Raw genomic sequence first — 27,617 nt, forward strand, 5'->3', positions numbered from 1 at the left:
CATCTATTTTTCTCTGTGCGGACACTCACGGTCAACAACGAGGCACTCTTTAGTGTCCACGCCAGCCAAATACCCTAAATTTTGACTTTTTTTTTTTTTTTTTTATCAAAAAACCTTCCTCGCGTTTTTTCTCTTTGTGATGCTAGTGCACTCATGGTGAACAACGAGACGCTCTCAAGTAGCCATCCTAGCCCGAAACGCTGGTCCTCATGCTGGCTGTCAAGACAACAGTATCATTTAAAACGAAACAATAGCACAATACTTGTTAATTGTCGATCATTACGTTGCGCAAGTGGTCATAATGTTGTTGGGGCTCGATGTTTATACGCCGCACGCACACAACGTATATAATGTACAGCACCAGAAGCAGCTGCACGAAGGCACAGAGCGCTCCAAAGAACAGGACAGAACAGGACAGGACAGTCTGGATGCTCTGCAGCCAGCCGTTTTCCTCTGCGGACTCGTGAGGACGCACCAAGCATCTGTCTGTCCTTCCTTCCTGCTCGCCCACTTTTCCTTTCACCGCCACTGCGTGTCTTTGTGTGTCCAAACTCACTCGGCCTTGTGCACTTTTTTTCCCCCACAATAAAATCAACGCTGTGTGTGTGTGTGCTGTACGGAATTTGGCTTGAGCCGTGACCTGAATCCTCATCACGATTCGGAAGGGAGGAGTGACAGAGAGAAAGAGCGAGCGACGAGGAGGAAGGATGAGGAGGAGGGAGCGAGAGATGCCTTCAATTTCAACTCAAGACGTCTCTTTGTAATAGGATTGGACTTTCTCCCGCTCTCCCCGCTTTCCACGTTTTTTTTTTTTCCTCCTCGGTCTCACTTCCTCTCGACTCCCCCGTGTCACTCCCACCGCCCAGCCGCTTGATAAGCCCTGCTTTATTTCATTTTTTTTTTGTATTTAAAGAGCAAGATTAGCACTCATGTGTGTATGCGGGTTAAGTAAGCTCCGCAGCGGTCAGCTGACGGCGTGCGGTTGTGCCGTTTATTTGCACTGGCTCTGATCGCTGGAGTGCGGCGACTCTCGTTGCACATGTTGCTCTCGTTGTGTGCGGCTTTGATATTTTCTCTTCCTCTCTCGCTGTCTGTATTGCGTGTGCGTCGCTGCTTGACACACACACGTGCGCGTGAGGGAGCTCATTGGTGAATAATGAGGCGTAGAGAGATGGAGCAGGATGGAAGCCGCTAGAGGTGAGACAAATTAAGCAAAAAGCAATGAGAGAAAGAAAAAGGGAAGGGGAAAATGTGATGGGAGAGAAATTAACTGAAGAGAAAACGGAATTCCCGTCGTGCCAGCATTTTAACATAATGGCCTTGTCACTCTGCGAGAGGAGATTTTGGGTCGGTGTTTGCCTGCGAGTGAATGTGTCAGAGGAAGAGAGAAAATATGTATTTGCTTTTAATTTGTAGAATTTAACATGTAACTACAGATCAGTAATTCTTCTGTAAACCATATTCGATCACTGTCATAAATTAACTTAGTTCAATTCAACGCTATGTGGTCAAACTGTGATTTTTTTCTCCCCTTCACATTTGTATACCTTTTTTTTCAATGGGAATTAGAATTACTCAAAATAGAGAAAATGTTGGTTTTTTTGTTGGTTTTTTGTTGTTGTTTTTTTCTATTTTTAATTGTTAAAAAATTTACATTTTTAAATTTAAAATTTTAGTTTAAAATTAAAAAAATATATATATGTATTTTTTTAAATTATATATCTATATTTTTTATTATTATAAATTAAAAAAAAAAATTAATATTTTTTTTTTTATTGCATTGTGTTATGTGATATTTTTGGATGATACGAATGAACATTGTGAAGAAACAAACACAACAGGAGGGCTACATGTAAAAATACTGTAAGAAGGGGAACTGTGTTACGGACACACATCGCACATCTCATTGTTATTTATTTAACAATTTAGAAATTCTACTTTGACAGAAAAGTCGAACCCTTAATTTTCGATTGTATGGTATAAGGCCTATTCGTACTCATGACAGCGGCCGATATCAGTGTCGGTGACCCCCTTGTGGCCGTTTTTACGATCAGGAACTAGAAATCGCCATTAATGTCATGCAATTTTAAAGAAAACACTATATTATTAAATAAAATATATAATATAATAAATAAATATCTACATATAAATATGATATATAAAATAAAGACCTGGATTGGTTGGCAACCAGTTCAGGGTTTAACCTGCCTACTGCCCGAAGCCAGCTGGGATAGGCTCCAGCACCCCACGACCCTTGTGAGGACTAAGCGGTAAAGAAAATGGATGGATGGATAATATAAATAATAAAATTAAAAAATTATCTGCCATTGTTTTTGGGCAAAATTTTATGTAGTTGATTACTCTTACTGGTATCATTCTGAAAAAAAAAAGTGGTATTGAACATCCCTATCACAGACAATCATCATTGATATAAACCAAGCAAGAATCCAGGCAACATGAGCAAGCTTGCTAAAATACGTTTTATGGCAAAGCACTCCCTCCATAACATATACAGACGTGAACAGCAGCAAGAAGAGTCGCCATCATAGTATGTACGATATGCATATGGACATATCTTACTATGCATAAAAGCATCCATCTTAATTATGAGCGCAGAACAATGGCTGTCATCGAAGCGGAAGCGCTGACACCAAAAAAAAACGCATTGAAAGTGCTGCATTGTATTTGATTGCGTTACAGGAGGACGTATGCAGGCTGCCTGTGCAAGCTGGTGAGCTGGCACCGTGCGGCTATGACTAATAGCTGGAGTTATAATACAGCCGGAGAGAGAGAGAGAGAGAGAGAGAGAGAGAGAGAGAGAGAGAGAGAGAGGCTTGTTAGACGCCAACCGCTACCGGAGCGCCGCAGCATTTGGGTCTCACACTCGCATGCCCTAGAAAAATTCCCTGTGTGTACAACGCGTGTGTATTTTTAGAGGCGTCTTCAGCTGCGGCCGTTACGTGCACGCTCGATGTGGGATTGTCATCGTTCTTATGGGGACACACTGCCATGTAATTAACGTACAGTGCTGTATTCCGCCGCTTCCATGATGTAAATATGACATTTTGGTTGAAAGAATGGGCGAATGGAACATCCAATATAATGCGTGTGTCTTTTTTTTAATTGTATTTGTATATATCATGCTTCCCTCTTGAAATTGCTTTCTTTCTTCGTCGTTGTTGTTCTTCGGCCATTTTGATGGTACTTCCATGCACAAATACAAATCACTTTTATTTTGAAATTTTTTAGTCTCCAACACAAATTTCACTTAGTAACATGCCTTCATACCCGAAGACAAAGATGTCGGCCATTTTAGATGATCCAGCCATTCTTTTTCGAACCCTTTGACCTGTGAACTGGAGCCTATCAAAGAAATATGGAACTGATATTCAAACTTAGAACGACAAGACGTGGTAACTGCTAGGTCAGTGGTTCTTAACGTGGGTTCGATCAAACCCCAGGGGTTTCGGTCACTGATCTGAATCTATGACTGGATAACCCATACACGCCCGTGCAAAAGCTGTTGAAGCAGACAGGGCGGCCATTTTGCTCCTCCTGTCTCGCGAGCAGACCACTGTATAAACTATACGGTATACGTACGGATTAGACATATACAGCTGACGTAGACTGCGGTGGGGGCTTTGAAGACCCCCCTTTTTCTTTTATCGCTCAGTTCCTTAGACCTCAATATTAGATTTGGCAGAGGCATCTTTTGTTGAATTACAGTTAAAATACAAGTTTCCTCCTCTGTCTTCTCCAGTTTCGATACTGTAAATGTATAGGATCGTAAGCCGAGAAACGTTTCTTGGGAGGAGCAATATGGCGGCCTCGCGGCTTCAAAAGTCTTGGCCTATCGGCTATCCAGTCATATTGTGTTGGGAATAATGACGTTTAAACTAATGGGGTTGGGATAACTTTCTTCATAAATGGAGTAATCAAACTAAAAAACACCCTATCTAGCCTGGACATCATTTGAATTCCTTGTATAATAATAATAATAATAATAATAATAATAAAAATTGATATAAGACTTTTTTTTAAAGAAAATCGTTACTTTGCCTGATAATGAGTTACTTTTATTATGAAGTAATTCAATGGGTTACTTTTTTGAGCAAGTAATGACAAATTGCTTAGTCGTTACTTGCTCAAAAAAGTAACATTCCCAACACTGGCTACAGGTGATCATGCTACATTGCTTGGCCTATCTGCGCTGCAGTAAATTTGGTGTGCTCAGTAGTCGACTTGTGACTCTTTGTGATGGTATGTCGTGTGATTTCTTCATTATTCTAATCACTTCATAATAACTCTGTCGAGCAAACAATCTATCAAATATATCATGTAAAACGGAACGTATGGTGTTCCACAGGGTTCAATTCCGGGGCCTCTGTTCTTTCTCCTGTCTGTCTTGTCGCAGTTCTGCTATGAACCCTTGTCTTTCTGTGTACGTGTGTGAGCAGGATGTGTGTGTGTGCGTGTGCGCGTGTCTGTGTGTGTGCGCGTTTGCGGCTTTCATGCTGGGAGGCTTTGCTTGCTCTGCACACAGCTCTTTGTACTGTATGTGTGCACTTCTCTGCTCTGTTTGGATTGCTTTTCTGTGCGCGCCCTTCTCGTCTGTGTGTGTGTGTGCGTGCGCCTCGTTTTGTGTGTTTAGCTGTATTTATACGTGCTGTGTGTGTGTGTGAGAGATAGTTAGTGCTTTGGTGTGTGTGTGTTTTGGCGCTCGAGTTTTTTTTTTTTCTTCTTCCCTATTTCCCTTCTTCTCCCGCCATAACAGCAGGGCCATCAATCAGAGGCAAGGGGAGGGTGATGAGGATGAGGATGAGGATGAGAGGCTGGCGTCATGCCAGGGAAGACGAGCTGGCACGCTGCCCAGAGGAGAGAAGAGAGGGTAAAACGAGGCTGGGGGGGGGACAAGAAAGAGGGCAGGGAGCGAGAGTAAGGAGCAAGTCCAAGTGTACGGAGGGAAAACAGAGCGAGAGAGGCAAAGAGAGAGAGAGAGAGACTTAAAAAGAAGCAAAGGAATGGAAGGATGAGAGGGAAAGAAAGGAAGAAGGAGCTGATGTCATTGAACTGCTGTGAGCCTCAAACAGCAATCAGTGTCTGATTAGAGCGTCGCTGGCTACAAATATTGACCTTTCGCTATTCACACAGGGCCAATGTGGTCCGGTTTGCAAGCAGGGGGGTTAGATAAGATTCACTGTCAGTTTGTAAAGACAGCATTCTCGCAACAGTTTAGGGGATATTTACACAACAAGCTCATGAAAAGGGCCTTGTGTTTTTTTCCATGTTTTTTACATACACGGGAAAAGGAAAAAAATGCTGTAATTACATGTATGCCCATCGAATGCAAAAACAGTGCTGATGTCGTGAATAGCAAACAATTTGCTTGCAGTTTAACTCGTTCACTGCCATTGACGGTTATAGACGTCAAAAATTCATTTGAACTATTTCGATTAGTTAAACATTTTTTTCCCAAGTGTATGAAAACCTATAATTTTGTTATTGTTCATTTAGAACAGATATAAAATTTGTGATTAACTCGTGAAGTCATGCAATTAATTACGATTAAAAAAAGCTTGACGCTACAAATTTTTATTAATCTTTTCTTTTTATAAATCACGTCAGGCGATTACATTTTTTAATTGTAATTAATCGCATGACTAATAGTTAACTCACGATTAATCATAAATGTTGTATCTGTTCTAAATGTACAATATTTTTTTTCTAGGTTTTAATACTTTTGCTAACAAAAATGGAAAAATGTTAAACTAATAGAAATAGTTCCAATACATTTTTGACGTCAATAGCCGTCAATGGCACTGAATGAATTAATATTGTTGAAATAATATTAATAATAATTTCCAATTTAGCTACAACTTTCCCCTCCAATTAGCTTAGCACATACAGTGCATCTTAGGTTTTGTAGTTTTTCAAAGCATATCATTCCTTTGCCAATGGCTCACCAATTAACATTGTTGCATAATTGAGTTTTGATTAAAAAAAAAAGTTTTATAGTTCTCCAAATCTTTTGCTCAAACAACCTTTCATCGATGCGAAGTTCCAGTGCAGCCGTCTGGATAGACTTTCCCTATAGCTTTGCGCGAACGCCTGCTCTAGGAGTTCAGTGTTCTCATCAGTGGATCAGATCTTTGCTTGAGAAACTGGCTATGGATGGTGTAAATTCTACATTGCATGAGAGCGGCGTAATGGCCATAAAGCTTTTCAAACTGGCGCTGAACTTTCTTCAAAACCTTTTGCCAGGCTGCTCCAATGTCAATCGGCGAGTCATGAGCATTTCGTAAGCAGAAATACACATACAGAATCATTCATTCTCACATTCACGCTCCATTGACAATTTAGCGTCCTGAATGCATACGAGAGAAACAACAACCCGAACCAAGACCCCAGACCTTAGAACTGTGAGGCAGATATAGCTAACCACTAGGGCACCGTGCTGCCCAGTTAAAAACAGTCAGTTAATCCTCTTGTTCTTATTTTGGAGTTTTGGAGATTTGAGAATGTCTTGAGGATATCATGTTGATAATAGGCAGGCAACCATCACATATTTGTAGGCGTGTCATCGGTAAATGCGGACTCTACATGGTCCTCGAAAGATTTTTATTCCTACACACTCCCATCTATTCACACACGATTTTGAATTCAATTCCTCAGATTGATTTGACATTTTCTGGCATTTATTTGATAGCCCCCCCCTCTTCCAGTGCGAGTAAAAGGTAGCCGTCTACAACAAGCCTCGGCTCCTGCAGGGTCAACAGTGTTAGCTGCGGCAGTCGATCACAAGGAGGAGAGCAGCTTGTGGCAGAAATAGACGAGATTTTTCAGTCAGCGAGTGGGATGAAACGCTCACCTTTCCTTCCCGTGCACGTTGAGCGAGTGGACGGGCTGTCGTTGGTGGCGGGGGCCGAAGCCCACCGGGCACCGAGTCGCTGGCACAGGACGCTAATCACGTTCACTTTGCGAGCTTTATTGGCAAGATGAATGCAAGCGCTGTCATAGTGGAAGGCCAAACACAAAGCTGATCTTTCACAGGAAGTCCCCCCGGAGTGACACCTTCGAATGGCTCTTCTCTTTATCTGACTTGTTCTGCATTTCTGCTTCCGGCAATATGCGACTGCTTTGAGTTCATTCAAGCGGGATACACACAAATATGCGGATGTTTAACTATTTTTAACTTAGCAGGTGACAGGTGTGCGTTCTTAAGGCCTTAAAAGTGCACTCACATTATATCTCCATACGCTGTGGGTGTCTCAGTGGGTGCACGTCCTGCGGCCGCCGTCCCACCGTGCTCCGGCGGTCACCATTCGTCTCAGCTGAGCCACAAAAAACGAAATATAATCGGAACAACAAAAACACAAGATTATTGACCACACAGTTGGCTCCAAACGTTTGGCAAGTGTTTTCAGGGGAGGAAACATCACTCTTAATCAATCAGGTTTCAAACTCGCAGCAAATGGCCCCCGCGTGTTGTTGACTTGTGTTTTTGTTAGGGGTGTCAAAATTAGTGTGTCCGTTTTGAGTTAATTTAAAGTTCCTTTAACGTCATTCATTTTTTCATGAATGCCCCTTACTTGGAAAGGCTGTACTGGAGGAATTCCACGTCCACGTCAACATTTAGCAGTAATACATTTAAAAATAATGCATATTTTTGTAGAGGCTGGGGTCAAGTTGTATTTTACCATTTTTAAAATGTGCAGAATTTCACAAAATACTTCATGTTAAAGATTATATAGCTCTTAATATGAAAGGAAAAAACGCACCGAGCTGTCACCAAGGTCTTACAAATGCAATGATGCCATCTCGTGGCAGAAAAATGACCTCAACACAAATCAATATCACTCGTTTTTTACAGTACAGTACATCTTCTTAATTTTAACTTCATTTTATGAATTATTTTGAGATTACTGTATCAATGACTATAAGAAGCAGCCATATTTCTATGTTTTCAATTTTATGTTAACAAGAATATGAAAACTTAGAAAAGAAAAATCATTGTACATTTTGTTGTACATTTAGAACAGATCTAAAGTTTTGCAATTAATCGTGAGTTAACTATTGACGTCACGCATCGCCTGACACCCCTTTTTTTCTTTTCTTTTCTTTTTTTTTTTACATCACTTATGGGCTGCCATAACTCAAGCTCATGACAGTTTTCGGCAAAAACATAATTCTGAAGTGACACCAAGTGGAAGGAAAGGATATCCTGTCACCCAGTCCTCGTCATGTCTTTTTCAAAAAAAAGACAGACGATTTCAAGGAAAACTGGAGACGGAATGTTTTTTTGATGAGCACAGGGGCACCTCGACATTTCTTCTTGAATGCACAGAGGAAGTTGTGGCGCTCAAGAAATGCAAGTAGACATGCTGAGAAGGATACAAAAAGAGCAGGGAGATGAGAGAGAGGACCAGGTCGGCAGTTTTTGATTTTGTTCTGAAGGGCCGTTGCTAATAAAGAAGATTGTACTTTAAAAAAAACGTTAAGTATTTTTCTTCACTAAACGCATCCACTAAGACGTCTTACCTTTTATCCTTGTCACCATAAACTATTCATACGTCATTCTATGCAGCTGTTGTTTACGTTTTAAACTAGACTCACGAGTGTATCTTTCCTTCCCACCCGTCTTACTTTTCTTTCCAGCTGTCCAACTTTTCCGAGAATCCATTTTGACAGCCATTGTAAAGCTGACAGGCATGTGTAAAAATTGCACTCTGGGTTTTCATTACGTGGGCAGAAAGAAATCAGGGGAAGCGCGGAAGATAGCAAAGTAAGCTCCGGGGAGATTTTTCATTTCTTGGGGTGATTCTGGCGCACTGGACCCGGTGCGGGTGCGAAAAGAGACTTGTTTGACAAAACCATGGCAATCTGCGGCTGTGCACGACCTTTCAAACAAAGCATAATAGCACGGTGACCAGTGTGGGAAAATCGAGTATGCTTAAGGAAATTGACAAACAGACAATCGGAATTACGGTGGGACACGCCGAAAGTGGTGTACATTTAGAATTGAGCCTTCTGTTGTGTTTTTAATTCTTCTCATGATATATTTAGCGCTTATTATTGGCAAGTGTGTGTAGGTCTGAAAATGTCCCGAGTGTATTTAAGAGGTACCCCCCCCCCCTCCAAACCCCACTTAAGAGGGAAAGAGAAAAAATTAGCTTAATGTGACACCAGTTTGGACAGGTATATCATATTCAACAGAAAGTCAGCCATTTTGCTTTAAAGCAGCCATTTTGGGTAAATTCCAGGGTTTGTAATGTGAGGAATTCCCCCAAATGAGTTGCAATGAGAAGGAGGCATCTCAGACAAATGGATAACATTAAATTGCCTTCACCATCTTCCGTAGGTTTTTTGATGGCAACAATTTTAGCTTAAAAAATCCCCCAAAATTTAGCTTTTTAAAATCAAATCAAAGTGTAATATAACAGTAAAATTACTTATTTCTGCTCTTCTCCGCTTTGTGAAGTACCGTCAGAGTGGAAACTAACTGATGCTAGCCATGCTAGTTAGCATGTTAGCCATAGCGTAGACATGCTGACTCTCGCAGCTGCTTAGAAATACAACAAAAACAACAAAATGTACTTATCTGGGGTGCAGTCCACCTTTAGCACGAAATCCTCTGCGATAGGCTCATTCAAATCCCATCATGTGAAAATAGTTTTGAATTTAGAACAAGTTGGAAGCCAGCCACCATTACGGAACAGATGTGTTCAACGTAGGAGGTTTCACCGCATGTTGAAATGACAATTAAGAGTCTGTACTGAATTTCTGCAGTCTTGTCAACAAACTCAACACACTCACATTTGTTGCATAATTTATATGTAACGTAAAAAAAAAGAGCAAGGTATTGTATTTTCTACCTTTTCCAAACCAAGGTTGACAGCGAAAGGCACAACAATCAATCAAATTGTACGGCCAAGGTTGTGTTTTGATGTATTTCAAACAACCCTGAAGTCAACGTCACTGGATGTTCATTTTGTGTTTTAAAGGAGTTGCCACAAAGCACTTGGAAGCTCTTTTTTTTTTAAATATATTTATTTAAATTTGCATTGCTGCTGTTGTGAATAAGTTTGCATTCTTAATGTTGATGAGTCATTTCACACCATTACTGTTCTTTTCCACAACTACACGTGTGTGTGTGTGTTCGTGCGTGCGTGCGTGCGTGTTTACTTGTACATACTACATTGTGAGGACCAAAACCAACCAACAGATTGAGGACGTTTTTGTGAAGCGAGGACATTTTGGCCGGTCCTCACAACTCAAGACCTCTTTTTGAGGGTCAAAACTTGGTTTTAGAGTTTAGGTTTGAATTGGGTTATGGTTGAGCTTAGGGTAAGGAATGAGGGTAGGCAATAATTTTTGATGGTTGGGGTTCGGGGAAGGGGCTCGGAAATGCATTATGTCTATGGATGTCCTCACAATTATTTAAGTACAAGTATGTGTGTGTGTTACCTTTGCACACAGTCGAGGCTGTATTGTTCCGCATTATCAAGACACTGATCATATCAAGACGTTCTGGGTGCGGTGATCATTATATCAGTGAGCAAACAAGATAACAAGTGTGAGCGTGCCGTCCGTCCACCTGTCAGTCATTGTGTGCGTTTCAGGCTGTGACACGCAAAAATGTACCACAGCCTCAAGAACAGCGTGTCCTTGTCGTGAAGCTAAATCTTGCTTTTTGGCCTCACCATCTTATTTCCTTCCTATATGTTCTTAACACAAAGGACATTGTTGAATGAAAAGCTGCTGTAACTTATTGTTTTCTCACTTTCTGAAAATCTCAAATGGACTTCTGGCTTGTCTCTCTCTCTCTGCGGTTGGCAGCTTATCTGCCCTCAGGTGTTTATCGACCCCCCCCCCCCTGTCTTTCTCTTCTTTGTATCTGTTCCTACCTCCATCCGCTCATCCCTCCATCCGTCCAGCCTGCGCCAGCACTCCCTGGTGGCTGTGCTTTGGCATGCCCGCGGATGGGCATCTCGCTGCATGTTTGTGACACCTGGCTTGGTGCACACTCGCTTGCAGACGAGCCCACTTTTATTATAGTGCAAAGCCCCGCTGGGTTTTTGGCAGCTTTCACTCCGGCACTGCTCCTCCAATATTCATACCCAACCCTGACCAAAAAAAAACAAAAAAACGTTTTTTTCTATCTGTTGCTGCTATTATTGTCTCTATTATAACGTTAGATAGCTTTTTGACTTGTATGGTGCTGTAGTGCATGGGATGTAACGATATCCAAACATGGCGATATGATAAATATCACGATATGAACCTCACGGTACGATAATTATCACAATATTGTGGGAAGGTTGGCGATATTAAAAAAAAAAAAGCCCACGGTAATGTGAAAAAAGTCCTGATATTGTAAAATAAAAAATAAAAAAAAATAAAAAAAACGTATATTGTTTTTAGAGTAATGGGTTTTTTTTTTATGAAGAAATTGAAAAATATTTGCTGATATGACTGATTTATAGGAATGATAACCACCAAAGGGGCCAAAACATTCCTGTTCAAAATCAAACTGCATTAATGATCTAACCACCAGAGGGTGCTAGAACTGCACAAATGGAATACAACCTCGCCTTTTTAACGGATGTGCTGCTTTTAATATCGTGACATAACGACGACGATATTGTGGCACTTTTAATAACACGATATTGCCGTGTTTTATTTTCTCATTGTCTTGAACAAAAATCTTGTGTATTCGTGGTTTTGGTTTGACAGAAATTAAGGAACTGGCGAGTATAGCCTGACTGAATTTTTTTTTTTAATTGTCCAGAAATTGGCCTTTTTTTTTTAAACTCATTTAAGCATTACAACATACCTCCACCCCCCAAAAAAATCTGGAAAAAAAAAATCTGCCAATTTTTGAGGATTTTTATCGCTGCTGTAATGTCTGTTGCAAATACTAAAGGACAAATTATTGTAAGTTAACAGTTCTTCCTGTAATTCACTTTATTGTTGTAGGGAGTTTTTTTTTTAAATTTATTCTACATTTTTGTAATTATTCGGCCAGTCAGTTATCGGGATTTTCTTTAAATGTTTTATAAATGTCATTACACTGCTATTTCGCTGTCTCTTTGTATCAAAGTTTTTTCTGTAAAATATATAAATTTCAATTCAATGTTGACAATATGTACGGCATGTTTATGGAATGGGACCAAACTGCAAATAAGTATCCCCTCAACAATCAATCAGTTTTCCATTTTTACTTAAGATGACTTCTATTTTTAAGTAAAGTTCATAAAAATTCCTCAGTGTATTTAATGCTGTGTATCAACAAAACCGCCTTGACTTTGCCAACGCTAAAGTCTTCACAGTTGCTAGCATGACGTCGCTCCAGCCCCATTACTGTGTCTTCAATCAAAGTTTGGCAAGTGGCTGATTGAATTGTTTCCAGATTACGAGCGCGTTTGCCAAATCGCAGAAGGCTTGCTCGTTCACAGATGTTGTTGATTCCAACACACGCACTCTTTGTTAGCCTCTGTTCAGATGATTATCAAGAGCAAAACTATGTGGACCGTACACACTCGCATTCTCGCAAGCCAGCGAGTCCCTCGTGCCTTGGTTCATTTCCTGCCGTCGTGTAGTCAGAACAGACCAAAGGAGTTGCCTCAAAAAGCACAAAGAGGCGATCCGACAGTTAAATTTTCACATCTCCGAACGCTTCTTCACACATCAAGCGTGGATCCGCCCTGACGTGATCCATTTCTTTTAGTGTTTGATGATGCGACGCCGCCGCACAATGACACATTGCAGGTTAAAATCACGTGCCGCCGTGTTTGGTGTTTTGGCTGCTATCCCATTTTTTTTAGCCAAATCCTGATTAGGAATGTCGCGTTTGTTCTCGTTTGGGCGAGCTCGAGACGTCGGCGAAAGACCGACCACGCTGGACTCGTCGCCGGCCAATCACAGGCCCCCGTTTTCGACAAGCGTTGGATGGTCTAGACTTGTCTTTAAATCTAACTCTGGAATGTGGGAGGAAACCAGACAACATGGGGAGATCTCGCAAACTCCACATAGAGAAGAGCTGAAGCCAAGATTCAAACCCAGAACCTCAGAATTGTGAGACAGACGTGTTAACCACCAGGCGAGTGTGCTCGTCTTTTTGCAGGCGTGTTCATTCTGGTGAAAGGTTGCTAAATATTGCATTTACTCATGCATGAATCCCTATCAGGACTCCACACACACAAACAGGCTAAAAAAATGTATGATGTAATTAGGCCGCGTCCTTGCAACTGCGTGCGATGGCGGCGGCGATTGCGCCGGCTGTGACTGACAGGCCGGCTCATCATCCAGATGAGCGTGTTTGCGTGGCGAGGATTTGTTTCCAACCTCAGCTCGCTGCTCTTTATCACCACCCTTTCATGTCCTGCGCTCCTCCGCTCGTCACCCCCCCAGTGGCGGGAAGTCGACGGATCGAGACAATAAAAGCGACAAAGTAATGAAGAGAGAGGCCGATAATGGAGGAATGAAAAAGAAGAGCGGCAAAAGGGGAGGGGAGAGAGAGACGAGGGAAACATAGGCAGCGGCAGGCGAGGGAGGGGGGGAGCAGTGAGGAAGAGGGAGGCTGAATGGCGTCATAATGGCTCGGTGTGAGAGCTGTTGTAGGAAAAGAGGGAACGGCTGAGTGAGGAAGGGAACAAAATGAGGCTGAGGGCACTCAGACAGATAGAATTAGACACACAGCGCAGGCTTTGTGTGCGTGCGCGTGTGTGCGCGCGGCTGGATGCTAACGAGGTTGGTGTGTGTGTGCACAAACGCAATGTTCAAATGTTTTTGGGCCAACGCAGTGCATGCTTTCATAGGTAGATTGTAGTCTACTGATAGCCAGGTGGCAGGCATTTGATTCGGGAAACCTGCATAAGTCTACACCCCCCCGTTCAAATGCCAGGTTTTTGTGGTGTCAATTTCAAAACGTTTTCCACCATTAATGTCACCGACTGTATAGTCTCTACAATTCAAATGTACATATATATATATTATTATTATTTTTTAAACCATAAATGAAGGGGGAAAAACCCCCACCTAAAATAATGTAGTTGCGTAAGTGTGCACACCCTTTTATTTTGGGGGATGTGGCTGTGGTCACAATTAACCAGTCACAGTCAAACGCATGTTTAATGTGAGTCATCACACAGCTCCCACAATTTAAAGTGCCTATAATTAACCACATATAGTTTCAGATGTTCTAGTAGGCTTTTCCTACCACTCGCACTGACTGCAATTTGGAACCGTTCATAATTCCCTCCACCTTGACTAAGACTCCAGCTCCTTTTGATGATGACCATTGTGCCAAACTTACCTTTTGGAATTCTGGTCAAAAAGTTCAGCCTTGGTAAAATTGCTTAAGACAATTTATTGCCTTTTTAAAATCTAAAATGAATTTAATTAAGCACTTATTTAATTAATCAAAATGATACATTTATTTGTTGTTATCTGTTTATTATTATTAAATAATATTAATGCTATATAATAATAATAATATAAAAAATGATAAATATATAATAATAATAATAATAAATAAATTATTTTAACAATAATATTTTTTTATATTATTTAATATTAAATATAAATATATATATGTTTTTAATTTACAATAATTCAACTAAACAACAAGATGAATGCAAAAATGTAAAACAATAAATAAATACAATTGAATTATCTTAATGCAACAACAACACGTACATGACTGGTGGTGTGCCGGCTTGAAGTATACTTTGCCTTACTTAGCCCCCCCCCCCTTGCTTTACAGTGCAGGTGTACCTAATGAAGTGTCCAGTCATTGGATAAGGCGCCAAGACTGAGCGTAATTTGAGTGAAGTCGATGCACCGTAGCGGCGCACGAGTATGGAGACCAAAACAGAGTGATGTTGCTCTCAGGCTGCGTTTGTTCCGGCGTGCACGTTCTTCCTTCGACACAACCTCATTAGAAGTGTGCTCCTTTGATGCAGCGAAGGCTTAATGTGCTGTAAATGCGGATCATATGCTCTGTGTTCATTGTGCACTTTGCCATATGCAACGTGATGGAGTAGCCTCTCTCTCTCTCGCTCGCTCGCTCACCCACTCTCTCTCTCTCTCTCTCTCTATTTCCTCCCATCACAGGCGGAGATTGTGAAGCGTCTCAGTGCCATCTGCGCTCAGATCATCCCTTTCCTCTCTCAAGAGGTGAGTGCGATCCTCGCCAGACAACGTATGCACGTCTTACCTGCATTCGGTAGATAAACAAAGCACCCAAAGTACGGAATTTGTGTTGTGACAAAGCTTCTCGGTATTGTTGGAACAAATGCCAATGTCAAGCAGTTTCTTTGTTGACGTTCAGCTAACATTTAACAACTAATCAGGTTCAAATTGACATCACATTGTAGTAGAATGCAATGTAGTTTGGGAGAGGGGGGGGGGGGGACACTGGCCTACAAGGCCAAATCATTTACATATAATAAATCTCATATTGTTTATTGTAATACAGATGAATGTATTGCTTGGAGAGAAAAAAACAGAATTCTACTAGTTTTCAAAAATTGTTCACTCTGTGACTCAAATCGTCCTTTCCCATTGAAATGAATGGAAATGCAACTAATCCGTTGCAGGCCTGCCAAAATAACATTCGATTTTTTTGTTTGTTTACATGTTTTTGATTAGAACGACATTTGATAATGAGCCAGTGCCACATGTTGCTTCACAACTTTCTGAAAATAAATAAATTATAGGAAGTCCTCAATTTACGAACACAATGGATTCCGAGAGGAAGTTTGTAAGTCAAGAAAACTTTAATTTTACTTGAAAATTAAATTTTATTAAATTAACAATAAATAGATAATAATTATATACAGTAAATACTGTTAAATAAAATGTTAAAATATATATTTTTTATGCAGTACAATATACCATAATAAAAAGAAAATTAATACGCTTACATAGATGGAGAAGGAGGAAGAAGAGGTGGAGACTGCTGAGGTGGAACAGTAACCATCTTCTCACCACTGTCCAACTTTTTCATAATGACAATCTTTGTTTCCATGGAGATTGCCTGGCGTGTCTTGCCACGAGCACGGCCATCGCTCGTACGCGGCGGGAGGAGGGGGAGAGATGAGATGAGATGAGATGAGATGAGATGAGATGAGATGAGATGAGATGAGATGAGATGTGCGCACACTCAAAAATAGGAACTTGCCAGCGCAATACAGCATTTCATGATTGAATATGAGATTTTATGTCCGCCTTTGTTTATATCGGCGAACGTCCGTAAGTGACGGCAAGTGATGAGGAAATTCAACAAATTGATTTGAATTGCTTAAACCCTACTATGTTTTAAAATCAGTCCATTCCAAATGCTTTTTTTGTCCTTGTGGTCCCCCCGCCCCCTCCGAATCTGTAGTAGTCAGTTGACCTTCAAATTAGGTCTGTAGCGAACGACAAGCGAATTAAATATTTCTCTTCCTGTAACTGCAGCTGAGAGAAGATTGAAGAAAGGTCAAGTGCATAGCGGGCCAATCTTTAGTCCTGGCTTATTACGTACTTGTACGTTCTCCAACTTGTTCAACACCTTTTCCCCTTGGCCTCCTTTAAGTGCATGGAGTTTTCTTTGCAGAACATGGCGCGGGGCTTTGTGAGGATTTAGGCCTAAAACCAGCACGAGCCGGTAGCGGCGTATATCACCTGCTCGGCTTCCGCATTTGCGCTCTGCCTAGCGTGAAAAGCTATTTCCACTTCAGCTGTGGCTTCTTCACATGCTCGTGTGCAATTAGAGCAGGTCTGCAACCTTTAACAACGCTAGAGTGACTTGCGCCGTGTACCCTCGCGCTTGCTCCCCGGTGCGACATTAACTTTGGATGCTCTTGGCAATCCAGGCTGAGAGGATGTTAGAAGAAGAAGAAGAGAAAAAAAAACGACGACAAGGGAAATGTCTCCTTTCCTGCCCTTCGCGGAGAAAGGAAAACACTTCTCCCGCTGTGATTGACGGTGTTTGGAAAACTCTTGTTGTATTTTTGGCCCTGGAAAAGATGGGATGGGGTTCAGACCGCAAGTTCAGAGCGCGGTCCACGCACGAAGCGATCTCTGGAGGCTCGTGGCATCCAAAACTACAGGTGGCTGGCAACCGCCTCAAAGCCGCGGTGAAATCAGAGACGGATTCCGCTTCTTTCAGCTTTGACTTCGGAAACAAAAACGTTCCGCTATGATGAATTATATGGGTGCAAATGTGAACCCTCTGCCCTTGTTAAGGACTTTTTTTTTTCTTTCTTTTTTGCCGATTGAAAGTGTATGGCACTTTTTATCAGACCAATACGAGTTAACTCAACAATATAGTACTGATTGATACATAACACTTTCAAACAGTACTGGACTGTAGGGGTGGGAATCTTTTGAATGTCTCACGAGTCGATTCGATTCCGATTTTTGGTTCTGCGATTCGATTTTCAATTAAGAGCGATTTTTGATTCAAAATGATTTGATTGCCAATGGTTTCTGCTTCAATGTATAGATGTGCAAGGAATTGTAATGATCTATTCCAGTCTGACTTGCTAATGCTAATTGCAGCGCTACTCGCTCCACACTGCAAAAAAAACCAACTTTGATTGGAATAACTTGATTGTGACTTTTTCCTTCTGCTCTCTAATGTGGCTACAACTTGACAGTGTATTAGACCGCGTGAAACCACACTGCCTTTAAGTGGCCAAATCGGGTACAACATGAACAGCGCTCCAAATAAAGGCACACACAGACAAAGGCAATTATTATTTTTTTTATCGATTTTGGGACATTTAAAATTGATTCTGAATCGTACTAAATGAGAATCGCGATTCTTATGAGAATCGATTTTTTGGCACCTACTGGACTGACACAAATAATCAACCCTGGCATTTTGGCTTAGGCCCGCCGGCCCAGCCCGATTCCTGACCACCTTTGGCTACCACGTAGCTCTACCTCTGATGTTTATTGGTTCAGTTTGCACTCTATTGTAAATGGATGAATGGGCTGCTCCTTCTAAATTGTGAGTCGGTCTCTCGGGGCGAAATAGAGGAAAATAATAATTGGATAGCACCATATCGATCCCAAAGGACACCGGCACACCAGGCATATCTGTTAAAATGTTTGAGGTTGCTTAGAAATATCTTTATTTTTAAATAAAAGTGATGTTTTTCTCCCGCCATGAGAACATTAAAATAATCACAAAAACAGTCAAAAAAAAAAAAAGATAAATTAACAGTGCTTCGAAATAGCGCTGGCAATTGTGCTTTTGAAATTTGCTTGCCGTGTCGGAGGCCTCCATCACCGCTTAGGCCAAATTCATCCATTTTACAGAGCATCATTTGCAGGCGAAGTTTTAACGTCCGTCCATATTTACCTTGAAGTATCAGTGCCATAGTATCGGAGCTTTTTATTTATTTATTTTTATTAATTTTTTAATTTTAATTTTTTGCCTGTACAGATTTATTGGCACAGATTTGTACTTGTAGCCCTCCTTCTCTACTGCTACATCCTTACTTAAATTATTTTTTTCCCTCAATATTTTTTCAGAAATCCCGTCTCGACATTGTTAATATATATTTTTTTAAAGAAGGGCAAAAAAAATCCCACGCTTTTAAACTATTGTTTTGACATTTTCTGGGTAACCCCAAACTTTTGAACATTCTTGTACTTCTTCAAAGATTTTAGAAAAAATGAAAATTGGGCGCATATGCTAGAATTTAGGTTAGATTTTTTTTTTTTAAGCTACACAATTAAATCTGTACTTTCATCTCATTCTTTAAATAAGTGGAATGTCTTTTAACAAGGCCAAGCCTCATTAACTAGTCATTAGGGATCACAATGGACTGCAGCTGGTAGTTAAAAATGATTTATTTGACAACATTCAGTGGATCGAACAATACTCACAACAATGGGAAAATCAAAGCGACAATTGTTGGGCTTTCGGAAGAATTTATAAACAAATGCAGATCCCACATCATCAGTTCATATAATTTGGAAGCCATTTGGATGCGTCACTGCCACAAATATTTCGGGCCTGAGCACGGTGCAGTGTGACCGATAAATCGCTTTTTGAGGTGCCTGAAGCGCATGGATCTCGGGGAACTTTATGTGTTTTAGAAGTCCTGTTTGGGATTTTTAATCATCAGGTATGACAGAAGAACTTGACATCCCAGTGCACATTTCCACCACAAGAGGGCAACATGCCCTCACTAGCGCAAGGGGATTTTTGTAGCAAATGAGCTTTTTTAAGGTCAAAAATCGCTGGCATTTAGCAATCTGCCTGAGGCGTGTGTGACGCTGCAAACAATGTAAGGTGAAAGTGTGTCTGTGCGTGTGTGTTTGTGCGTGCGCAGAATACAAATCTGCAGACATGTTTCTTTTGGTCCCAGTGTGAGCGCGCACTGATGAATGTGCATCCTGCAGACAGGGAGGTCACGGCTCTGTCAGTTTGATCAATATTGACACAGTGTGTGTGTGTGTGTGCGCGCGTGTGTGTGTGTTTGCATGTGTGTGACTGATTACATTGAGACATTGGATAAACATGCTGGATTTCAAGTCTAGTGCGTCTTTGGGCATGTATGTCAGCATGGGCGGATGTTTATTGAACAAAGCTCATTAAAAAATATTAAAGGTAATTCAATGGATTTTGCTAAAATTGAGGCGTTGAATGACATCAAGAAGCATTAAATACAATTGAAATAATTGAAATACAATTATTTTACTGACGACGTTGTGTAGTCACTACAACACAATTTAGTAAAAATAAATGCGATAAAAAATATTTGCGTTACGATGAACAATATGGCCTGGAGCAACCAACGTCCAACATGAAGCACTAATGTCACCTAGTGGCAGAAAATGACCTCAACACAAATCTATGACTCATTGTTAACTCTAACTTTATGAATTATTCACTATAAAATTACTGTATCAATGAACTAAAACATACAACCACATTTGTATTTCCCACTTTTATGTAAATTAACAGTATGAAAAACTGAACTGATACCTGTAGAAACCCTGCTGAATAATTAAGTGATCATTGATATGCGGCGATCATTTTTAAATTTTAGTTATGTGACATTGTGTACGTGTATGTGCGTGTGTACAGCACCAACAACAGGTGGTGCAAGCAGTGGAACGAGCCAAGCAGGTGACCATGGCTGAACTCAATGCCATCATCGGGGTGAGTCACCTCCACACAAACACAATAACAGCCAAGGATGTTTCTAGTCTTTAGGTTCTGTGTTCATGTGATTTTTCTCACTGTTTCTCACATACTACTTTCTCAAGAGTGTTTTGAGTGGAGGAGCAATTTGTCCACCTGCCGTATTTTTGCTGGCAAGCTTCTTTTTTTTTTGGGCCGCTAATGCATGGACAGCTCTTAAAAGCGTCGCTAAAAAGTCACTTAGAAAAATCATCTCACTTCCGAAACTCTTCCAATTCTACTGCAGATGTTCTTCAATGAAGCAAATTTTCAGGATTGTTTACGGTGGTGCTTTTGTGCCTTCGTGAGGAGGACAACGGTAGCAACAAACAGTGGCGTTAGCCGTTAGCGTGACATGCTAACTAGCCAAAGTGTGACAGCTTCAATATTGACCGAAACTGAAGTTTTATTTGTTTCACTTTCACGGACCGGCGGATTGAATTGCATTTAGTGGACGCAAAAGTGACACAAAGTCTGGCAGAAATTCAAAATCAAGCAAATTAATGCCACTGATGTGCTGCGTGTGGACAGTGGACAAGTCTCCGCTCCTTTTTTGTTTAAACATTTTTTAGCTTTAACCACAACTCATATGACAAAATCCACAGAAAAAAAAAATCTGCTTTTGTGTTAAAATTAATATGTTAATTTTGAATTGATTTAAAGTTCCTTTTACGGCACTCATTTCTTTAACGCGCGATTGTGTCCATGTCGAAATTTTGCAGTAATACATTTTAATAATAATAATGCATATATTTGTGGAGACCATGGGGTCAAGTTATATTTGACAAATTTAAGTTACTTCATGTAAAAGTTTAGATAGCTCTTAATATGAAAAGAAAAATGCACTGAGCTGACACCAATGTCTTATAAATGCAATTATGCTATCTAGTGGCCGAAAAATGACACAAATCAATATCACACTTTTTGACAGTACAGTACATCTTTTTAATTTGAACTCAATTTTATGATTTGTTATGAAATTACTGTATCATTGACTAAACGATGCAGCCATATTTCTATAAGTTTAACATTTTTCCTCTTTTATGTTAACAAGATTATGAAACTTAGAAAAAATATTTTTATAGTACATTTTATTATACATTTAGAACAGATATGAAATGTGCTGTCAGCACCAAAAGTTGCCGTTATGGCTTTTGGCTTTTCCCATCAGGGGCCGCCACAACGTCATCACTTGTCTGAAAGACAAAAAACAAATCACCTTCAAATAGATATCGGATATCGTCATCCGCAGAGATTTATTGCTAAACATTAAGCCTGACATTGGTGTGCAGCGGTGCGAGACCAAGCCGTTCCTCGTCACATATCGGTACGTACGTACACAGATTACGCCGTACCTCGGTGGACGGGTATTTTCCAACCTTGGCGGAGACCTGTTCACATTCGCGTCTGCCTTAAGTACCAAGTTCCTTCAGCATTACAAACAATCTTGTTGCCAAGGTGCGAGTGACTGACGAGCTGCTCCTCCATTTGTTATTGTGGTTTTTTTTTAGCTTCATACACGGCAAAAACTCCAATCTAGTTTACATGACCGCTTTAGAGCGCCCCGTTGTCGGCCATTAGTGCGCAAACATCACATAGAGAAATGGCGGAAAGAGAAAGGAGGGGATTTTTATTTTAAATTTTTTTGTAGACAGGAGCTTTTCACGGGCGTGGCATCGTTAGAGTGCCTCGTTGTTGCAGCTTGAAAAACTCCTGTGACAACCCCATTTTTTTTCTTATACTCTTCTATCATTCTTCCTTTCTTGTCAACAATATCCTCTTCTGTCCCCTTAATCGATATCCGCCCCCCAAAACATTCATTCATCATATTATCTCCCTGCCCTTCTCTCCCTTCTGCTGTTTTATTCTGAACACATGAATTGTTTTATGATCTCATCTTGTCAAACCTCACCCGGCCCGATCGTCATCTCCACATCTTTCCCCTCATGTTTGCCGATGATTCAATTTCCTCCTTTTCCGTCTTTACTTTTTTTTATCCACCGTGTCGACCTCTTAATCCGCTAATCAACTTCCCTTCCTGTGATTTCCTCTCTCGCACTTCATTGTGACCATCTTCTTTTCTTCCTTCCTAATAATGTCCCCGCCCCGCCCTCTCGTCCCCCGCCCCTTCTCTTTTCCCCTGTGGCCACAGCAGCAGCAGCTCCAGCACCTGTCCCACCACGCCCCGGGCATCCCCCTCACGCCGCACCCGTCCGGCTTGTCTCTGGGCGCGGGGGGCTCCGGGCTGCTGGCGCTGACGGGGGCCTTAGGCATGTCCGCCCACCTCGCTGCCAAGGACGAGCGCAACCACCTTGACCCAGAGCATCTTAGAGGTATTGCACAAGTACAGCGTACGTGCCGTGATCCTAATTAGCCTGTGACTAAACATGTGACTAGAATCGGACAGCTTCAATTCAATACTGCTCAATAGAACATAATAATATGAGTTGGTCTTTGCAGAGGATAAAGAATACATGCCTGTGAGTATTATATTACTTTTCGACAAGTGTTACTCCACAGTTTTTGTTCAGATGTCCATTGACCAGAGCAGGGGTCACCAACATGGTGCCCGCTGGCCTGTAAAAAAAAAAAAAAAAAGCTCACCATTGATGCAGCATTGTGGTTTTTGAGAAATTGTTAACATGATTAGCGTCTTCACATTATTGATGAATTATTAATAATAATTAGGGCTGCCTCGAACAAATCTTTTTTGCATCATCGATTACTTGGATGTGTTTGTCCCCGTTTCGAGGCAGATCGACCAATTTTTGTGGTGGACTTAGATGATCCCCCCCCCCCCAGCTCTAATAATAATAATAATAATAATAATAATGCCAACATGTGATGAAATAGGACTACTTGATTATGAGAAAAAAATATGAATCACAATTATTTTCGGAATAATTGAAATCACGATTATTCAAACAATCGTTAATTTTTTGGGGTGCAAAACAAACAACATTTTCCAACATAAAAAAAAAACTATAATTATGTAAGTTCCTTTTGTAGCAAACAAAATTGATCAAATCAGCTATTAAAAAAGAAAGAAAGAAAAAGCTGCAAACGTAATACCAACATCGATGCTATTTGGTGTTTTGTATTGTTTGTTAGCATGAAGCTAAACGGGCATTCCTAAGGCAAAACTCTGTCGTTAAACTTGAACTGTCAACGATGAAAATGAAAAGTGAAGAGAGTGCCAATGTGGCCCTCATTTGAACTATTTGAGATTGCTGGCACTGTGCGGACAGAACCCTGAACGCTTGAACTTTCCTTCACCTCCCCAGCATCGCTTATCTGTTTCAGGCTCAGCGCCAAGAGACTCGTGGAAAAAAAAAAGTCAGGGCTGGAAAGATGTTTCAAAACAAAAAAAAAGAGGAGGAAAAAGAGCTGTTTGTGTTCATTCAGTATCTGCACATCTTTGTGAATGTTGTGTGGTCAATCGTATTTTTAGCAAGAGGGGCCGAACCTTTGCTAACCGCCGTTGCATCATCAGCACTGACGTCAATTTTTTTTTTTTTTACTCCTCATCCCTCTTATCTGACTTTTGTCTCTTCTTTTCATGCTTTCTCCGCCCAATCCCAGAGGGAGCACCCAGCAGGGTAAGTCATCGCGTGTGTGTGAGATTGATAAAGCAAGTGAAATACACGAGCACAGCCAAGTGGATGTTGCAAAAGCTGCCGCTGGCTTTGCCACGCCGGCGACTCGTTTGCGGTGTGCTCACCTGCAACAGCTCAGCTACAAATGTTCAAATGTCATAGCGTGGTCATTTTTTTTTATACAGTGGTGCCTTGAGGTATGTCTTTCATTTGTTTGTAAACACACTAATAACTCAAAACAGACATACAAGTGAGTTGTGTGTTGATCTCAAATTATCGGTGCCCATTCAAATGAATGGAAATGCCATTAATCCGTTCCAGACTCCCCAAAAAACAAAAACAAAAAATGTTGTCTGTTCAAATATCCGTGACATGGATGCATTTTCTTAGCCTGTTAATGGTGTTTCCCATTATGTGTTAGCATTAAGCTAGTGAACTTGAATACACAACTTGTAATTTTTTTAAAAACACTAGACACTGCATTTTTATGTTTTTGAGATGAAACTGAATGCAGACATCTCAAAAAATGTAAAAATAAAAAAGTCATTATACTTTGTTAATTCTAAATACATAAACCTTAGGATTATGCATTTCTAATAAATAGGCTTTATCAAACTAATGAATATGTATCATATAAGCTTCATTTGGTAGGTTTGTGTTCAAATGATCTAAAACAAGTAAATGGGAATTTGTTGTGCTTTTTTTTTTTTATGCCGAAACAGAAAAGCCTCCATCTCCCTTGACACGGAGCTGCAGTCCAACTCCGAGCACGAGTTAATTGCTCCATATCCAGTGTTGACTTTAAAACAGAGACAATCCTCTCAGGAAGCAGCGAGTAAAGAGATGAATTAACATTTGGCATCATGTTTGAGTTGGACATGGAAGTGAGGCGAGCTCCGTCGTGTTATTCCTCCTCTCCTCCTTCCTGTCCTCCCCAAGAGTAACTTCCTTTGCTGTGATGCGCCTCCCCACGGAGGGGGGTGGGGGGGGGGGGCTTAAAATGAACCCTGCTTGCCCAAACAAGCCGACTCTTTGATCATAAACAGCCTCATAACGAAAACTGTATTTCACACTGCCATATTACTTCTCAGGTAAATTCCTCTACTATTTCCCTTCAAACCGATTTTGGGCCAACTCCAAGCTAAATATTTGAGCCAACTCCCCCCCAAGGAATTTCAGCTCCTCCCCCATGACCTGCTTGGCATGGTGGCGAGAACCCGTTGAACACTGCTCAGCGCCTTTAATTTCCTTCCGTTATCTTCCTTCCCAGAGTAAGTCGGCGTCGTCGACGGACAGCCAGCCGCCGGAGGAGCGTCAGGGGCCATCGGGCGGTTACGCCTCCTCGCAGGGAGGAGCGGAGGCCAAGAGGAGACGCTGCGACGACAAGGAGCACTCATACGTATGTGCTCGCTGTTATGAACAATACAGTTTGTATGAAAGTCAACACACAACATTTGCTTTACATTCAATATGTGTTACTGTAGCATCGCTAGTCTAAACACAGTATTCTGATGAACTCATTTGCTCCCAAAGACGTATACATACGTTCTATTTTAAATATTACCATGCTCCCAAAGACGTATTTATACATTTTTTTAAAATGTTTTTTTTATGCTAGAGCATACAGAAAGAAGGCTTTGATGCCGCCTCTGAACTGAAGAGAATGGTTGAAGCAATGGTAGTTATTACAGAAACGGCCAGCAGGTGGCAGCAGAGTATAAGAGATCAACCAGGGCCACGTTCCCCACAGTTTTAAACAGATTTGTGAATAATGATGAAACTTGGCTATATTCTAATGCTAATTGCTGCAAAAACGGAAACGGATGGAAATATACTTTTTTTCCCCTCTAATCTCTTTTGGTAGAATCCATGTTTTTATAGCAATACAACTCAATATTCTGTGGGCCTTGCAAAATCTGTCAAAATCCAGTAAAACAGCCGGGAGCGAAGGGGGTTGCTTCAGTGAAAATGGCTGAACGCAATATGAGTTAGAAAGCAAAATCCCTATTATACTATTATTCCACAAATGTAATAATAATCAGAATGTCATGTTTAGACTAGTGAGGTCACATATAACATATTATCGTCAAGAAATGTTGAAGGTTGACTTCCATTTTAAGCAGCAAAATCCACTTTTTTTTTATCAATCTCTGAGGGCGGCCATTTTGTGAAAATGACATCACAGTTGCTCAGAACTCTGGTAACGACCAATCATGGATGACTTTGCCTCAGAGACGAGGTGAGCCGCGATTGGTCGTTACCTGAGCTTCCTTAAGTACTTTGCCGCCATCTTGTGGCAATTGTACGCAATTACAAAACTTGTTTGTGAGCGTGAGTATCTTTTTTTCATTCAGTCTCTTGTTTTTCCATTTCAATTTGACCACACGGCCGCAGAAATGGCCTGTGCATTAATTAGCCACTGATGTCACTCATCAATGAGGAGCCTGATGGCATCAAAGCTCAGTTGCCACGGCGACTAAATCCCATCATTCTCACCCCAGAAAGTAGGAAGAGAAACGGAGAGAGAGAGAGAGAGAGAGAGAGAGAGAGAGAGAGAGAGCGAGAGAGAGGAAGGTGTCTCGTGGAAAGTCGACCAAAAAAATGTGGGCTGATGGCGAAAGAGCAACTTGCGTGCGCGCGCGATCAATAGAGAGCTTGTGTGACGGCAGATGTTTGGCGCAGTGTCGAAGTCGGGACCGACAGCAGAGGGAGGCAAAAAGTGCGGCCAGGGATATTGACATATCGATCGGTTCGTGCGTGCGCGTGGACACAAGCTCGTTCGATGTAATGAAAGCTTTCAGTGAGCACTTGAGTGTCTCTTGTGTGTCTGTGGGGAAGAGTAATAGCAAATATTGGTGTCTTTTCTCACTTGCAGGATAGCGATGGAGACAAAAGCGAGGACAATCTGGTCGTGGACGTGTCCAACGAGGTCGGTTCCCCGTCAAAGTTTATTCAGCAAAGGCGCACGTTTGTTTGCAACATTTTCGCAACAAAAATGACACCCAAAATAACACAGTACGTCGCTACTTCGCAGCATTTAATAGGGTGACAAAAATCCAAACCGGATGAAAGATGATTGACGTTTTAAGTGAGGCAGCAGCTGCTGCAGATGTGAACTTCAGTTTTCGTGATTGATTCATTCAAAAAGTCTGATAAAAAAAAAAAGAAAGTGAATCCATTGCAGAACCCCCCAAAACAAAAATATGCTTACATATTACGCGTTGTATTAGTGCATTCCTTCTAACATTTAGCATTATTAAAACAATTCTCATTTGCTCTATGATGTGTATTTTTCGGAAAAGCGCAAGGTGCGAATCGGTTAAAACGTCATTCGCTCACGTTAGCACGGATTTTGTTTCAATTTTTTGAAAGAGGAAGTCAACCCACCAAAACTTCTTGACAATAGTATATAATATAACCACAGATTAAATCCAGCCGTTTTTTATCCATTTCGGGTGGCAGCCATTTTGCCACTTGCTGTCAGGTAACAACCAATCACAGCTCAGCTTCAGAAAATAGCTGAGCTGTGGTTGGTCGTTGCTTGAGCCCTGAGCAACTATGATGTCATCTTCAGTCAACAGCAAGTGGCAAAATGGCCGCCGCCTGAGATCAAAACGGCTGGATTTTGCTTCACAACTCTTATTCCACAAATATAATATGAATCAGAATGTCATGTTTAGACTACTGGGGTCGCATATAAGATATTATTGTCAAGAAATGTTTAACGTTGGCGGGCGTGACCAAGTCACATGACTTTGTCTGAGCTCAAGCCATGTATGCTGCAAACATATTTTATTACGGCGTGACAAACAAGCCTGCTTAGGATGTAATAG

At 41.1% G+C, this 27,617-nt stretch overlaps 1 protein-coding gene across 4 annotated transcripts in view; it reads left to right on the forward strand.

Annotated features, from left to right (window-relative positions):
- The window catches only part of tle2b (TLE family member 2, transcriptional corepressor b), a 67,899-nt gene that overhangs the window by 27,117 nt on the left and 13,165 nt on the right, over positions 1–27,617 (forward strand). For 2 of the 4 annotated variants that reach the window (XM_086089713.1, XM_086089717.1), the window contains exons 5-10: positions 15,115–15,177; positions 20,093–20,167; positions 22,341–22,521; positions 23,771–23,787; positions 25,055–25,183; positions 26,660–26,713. In XM_086089713.1, the coding sequence (XP_085945839.1) occupies positions 15,115–15,177; positions 20,093–20,167; positions 22,341–22,521; positions 23,771–23,787; positions 25,055–25,183; positions 26,660–26,713 (519 nt within the window). The remainder of the gene's footprint in view (positions 1–15,114; positions 15,178–20,092; positions 20,168–22,340; positions 22,522–23,770; positions 23,788–25,054; positions 25,184–26,659; positions 26,714–27,617) is intronic. The other 2 variants (XM_086089714.1, XM_086089716.1) reach the window with 2 other exon arrangements.

This window comes from Leptonotus elevatus, chromosome 11 (genome assembly GCF_054856555.1).
Source record: "Leptonotus elevatus isolate MCC_2025b chromosome 11, RoL_Lele_1.0, whole genome shotgun sequence".
Classification (NCBI taxonomy): Eukaryota; Metazoa; Chordata; class Actinopteri; order Syngnathiformes; family Syngnathidae; genus Leptonotus; species Leptonotus elevatus.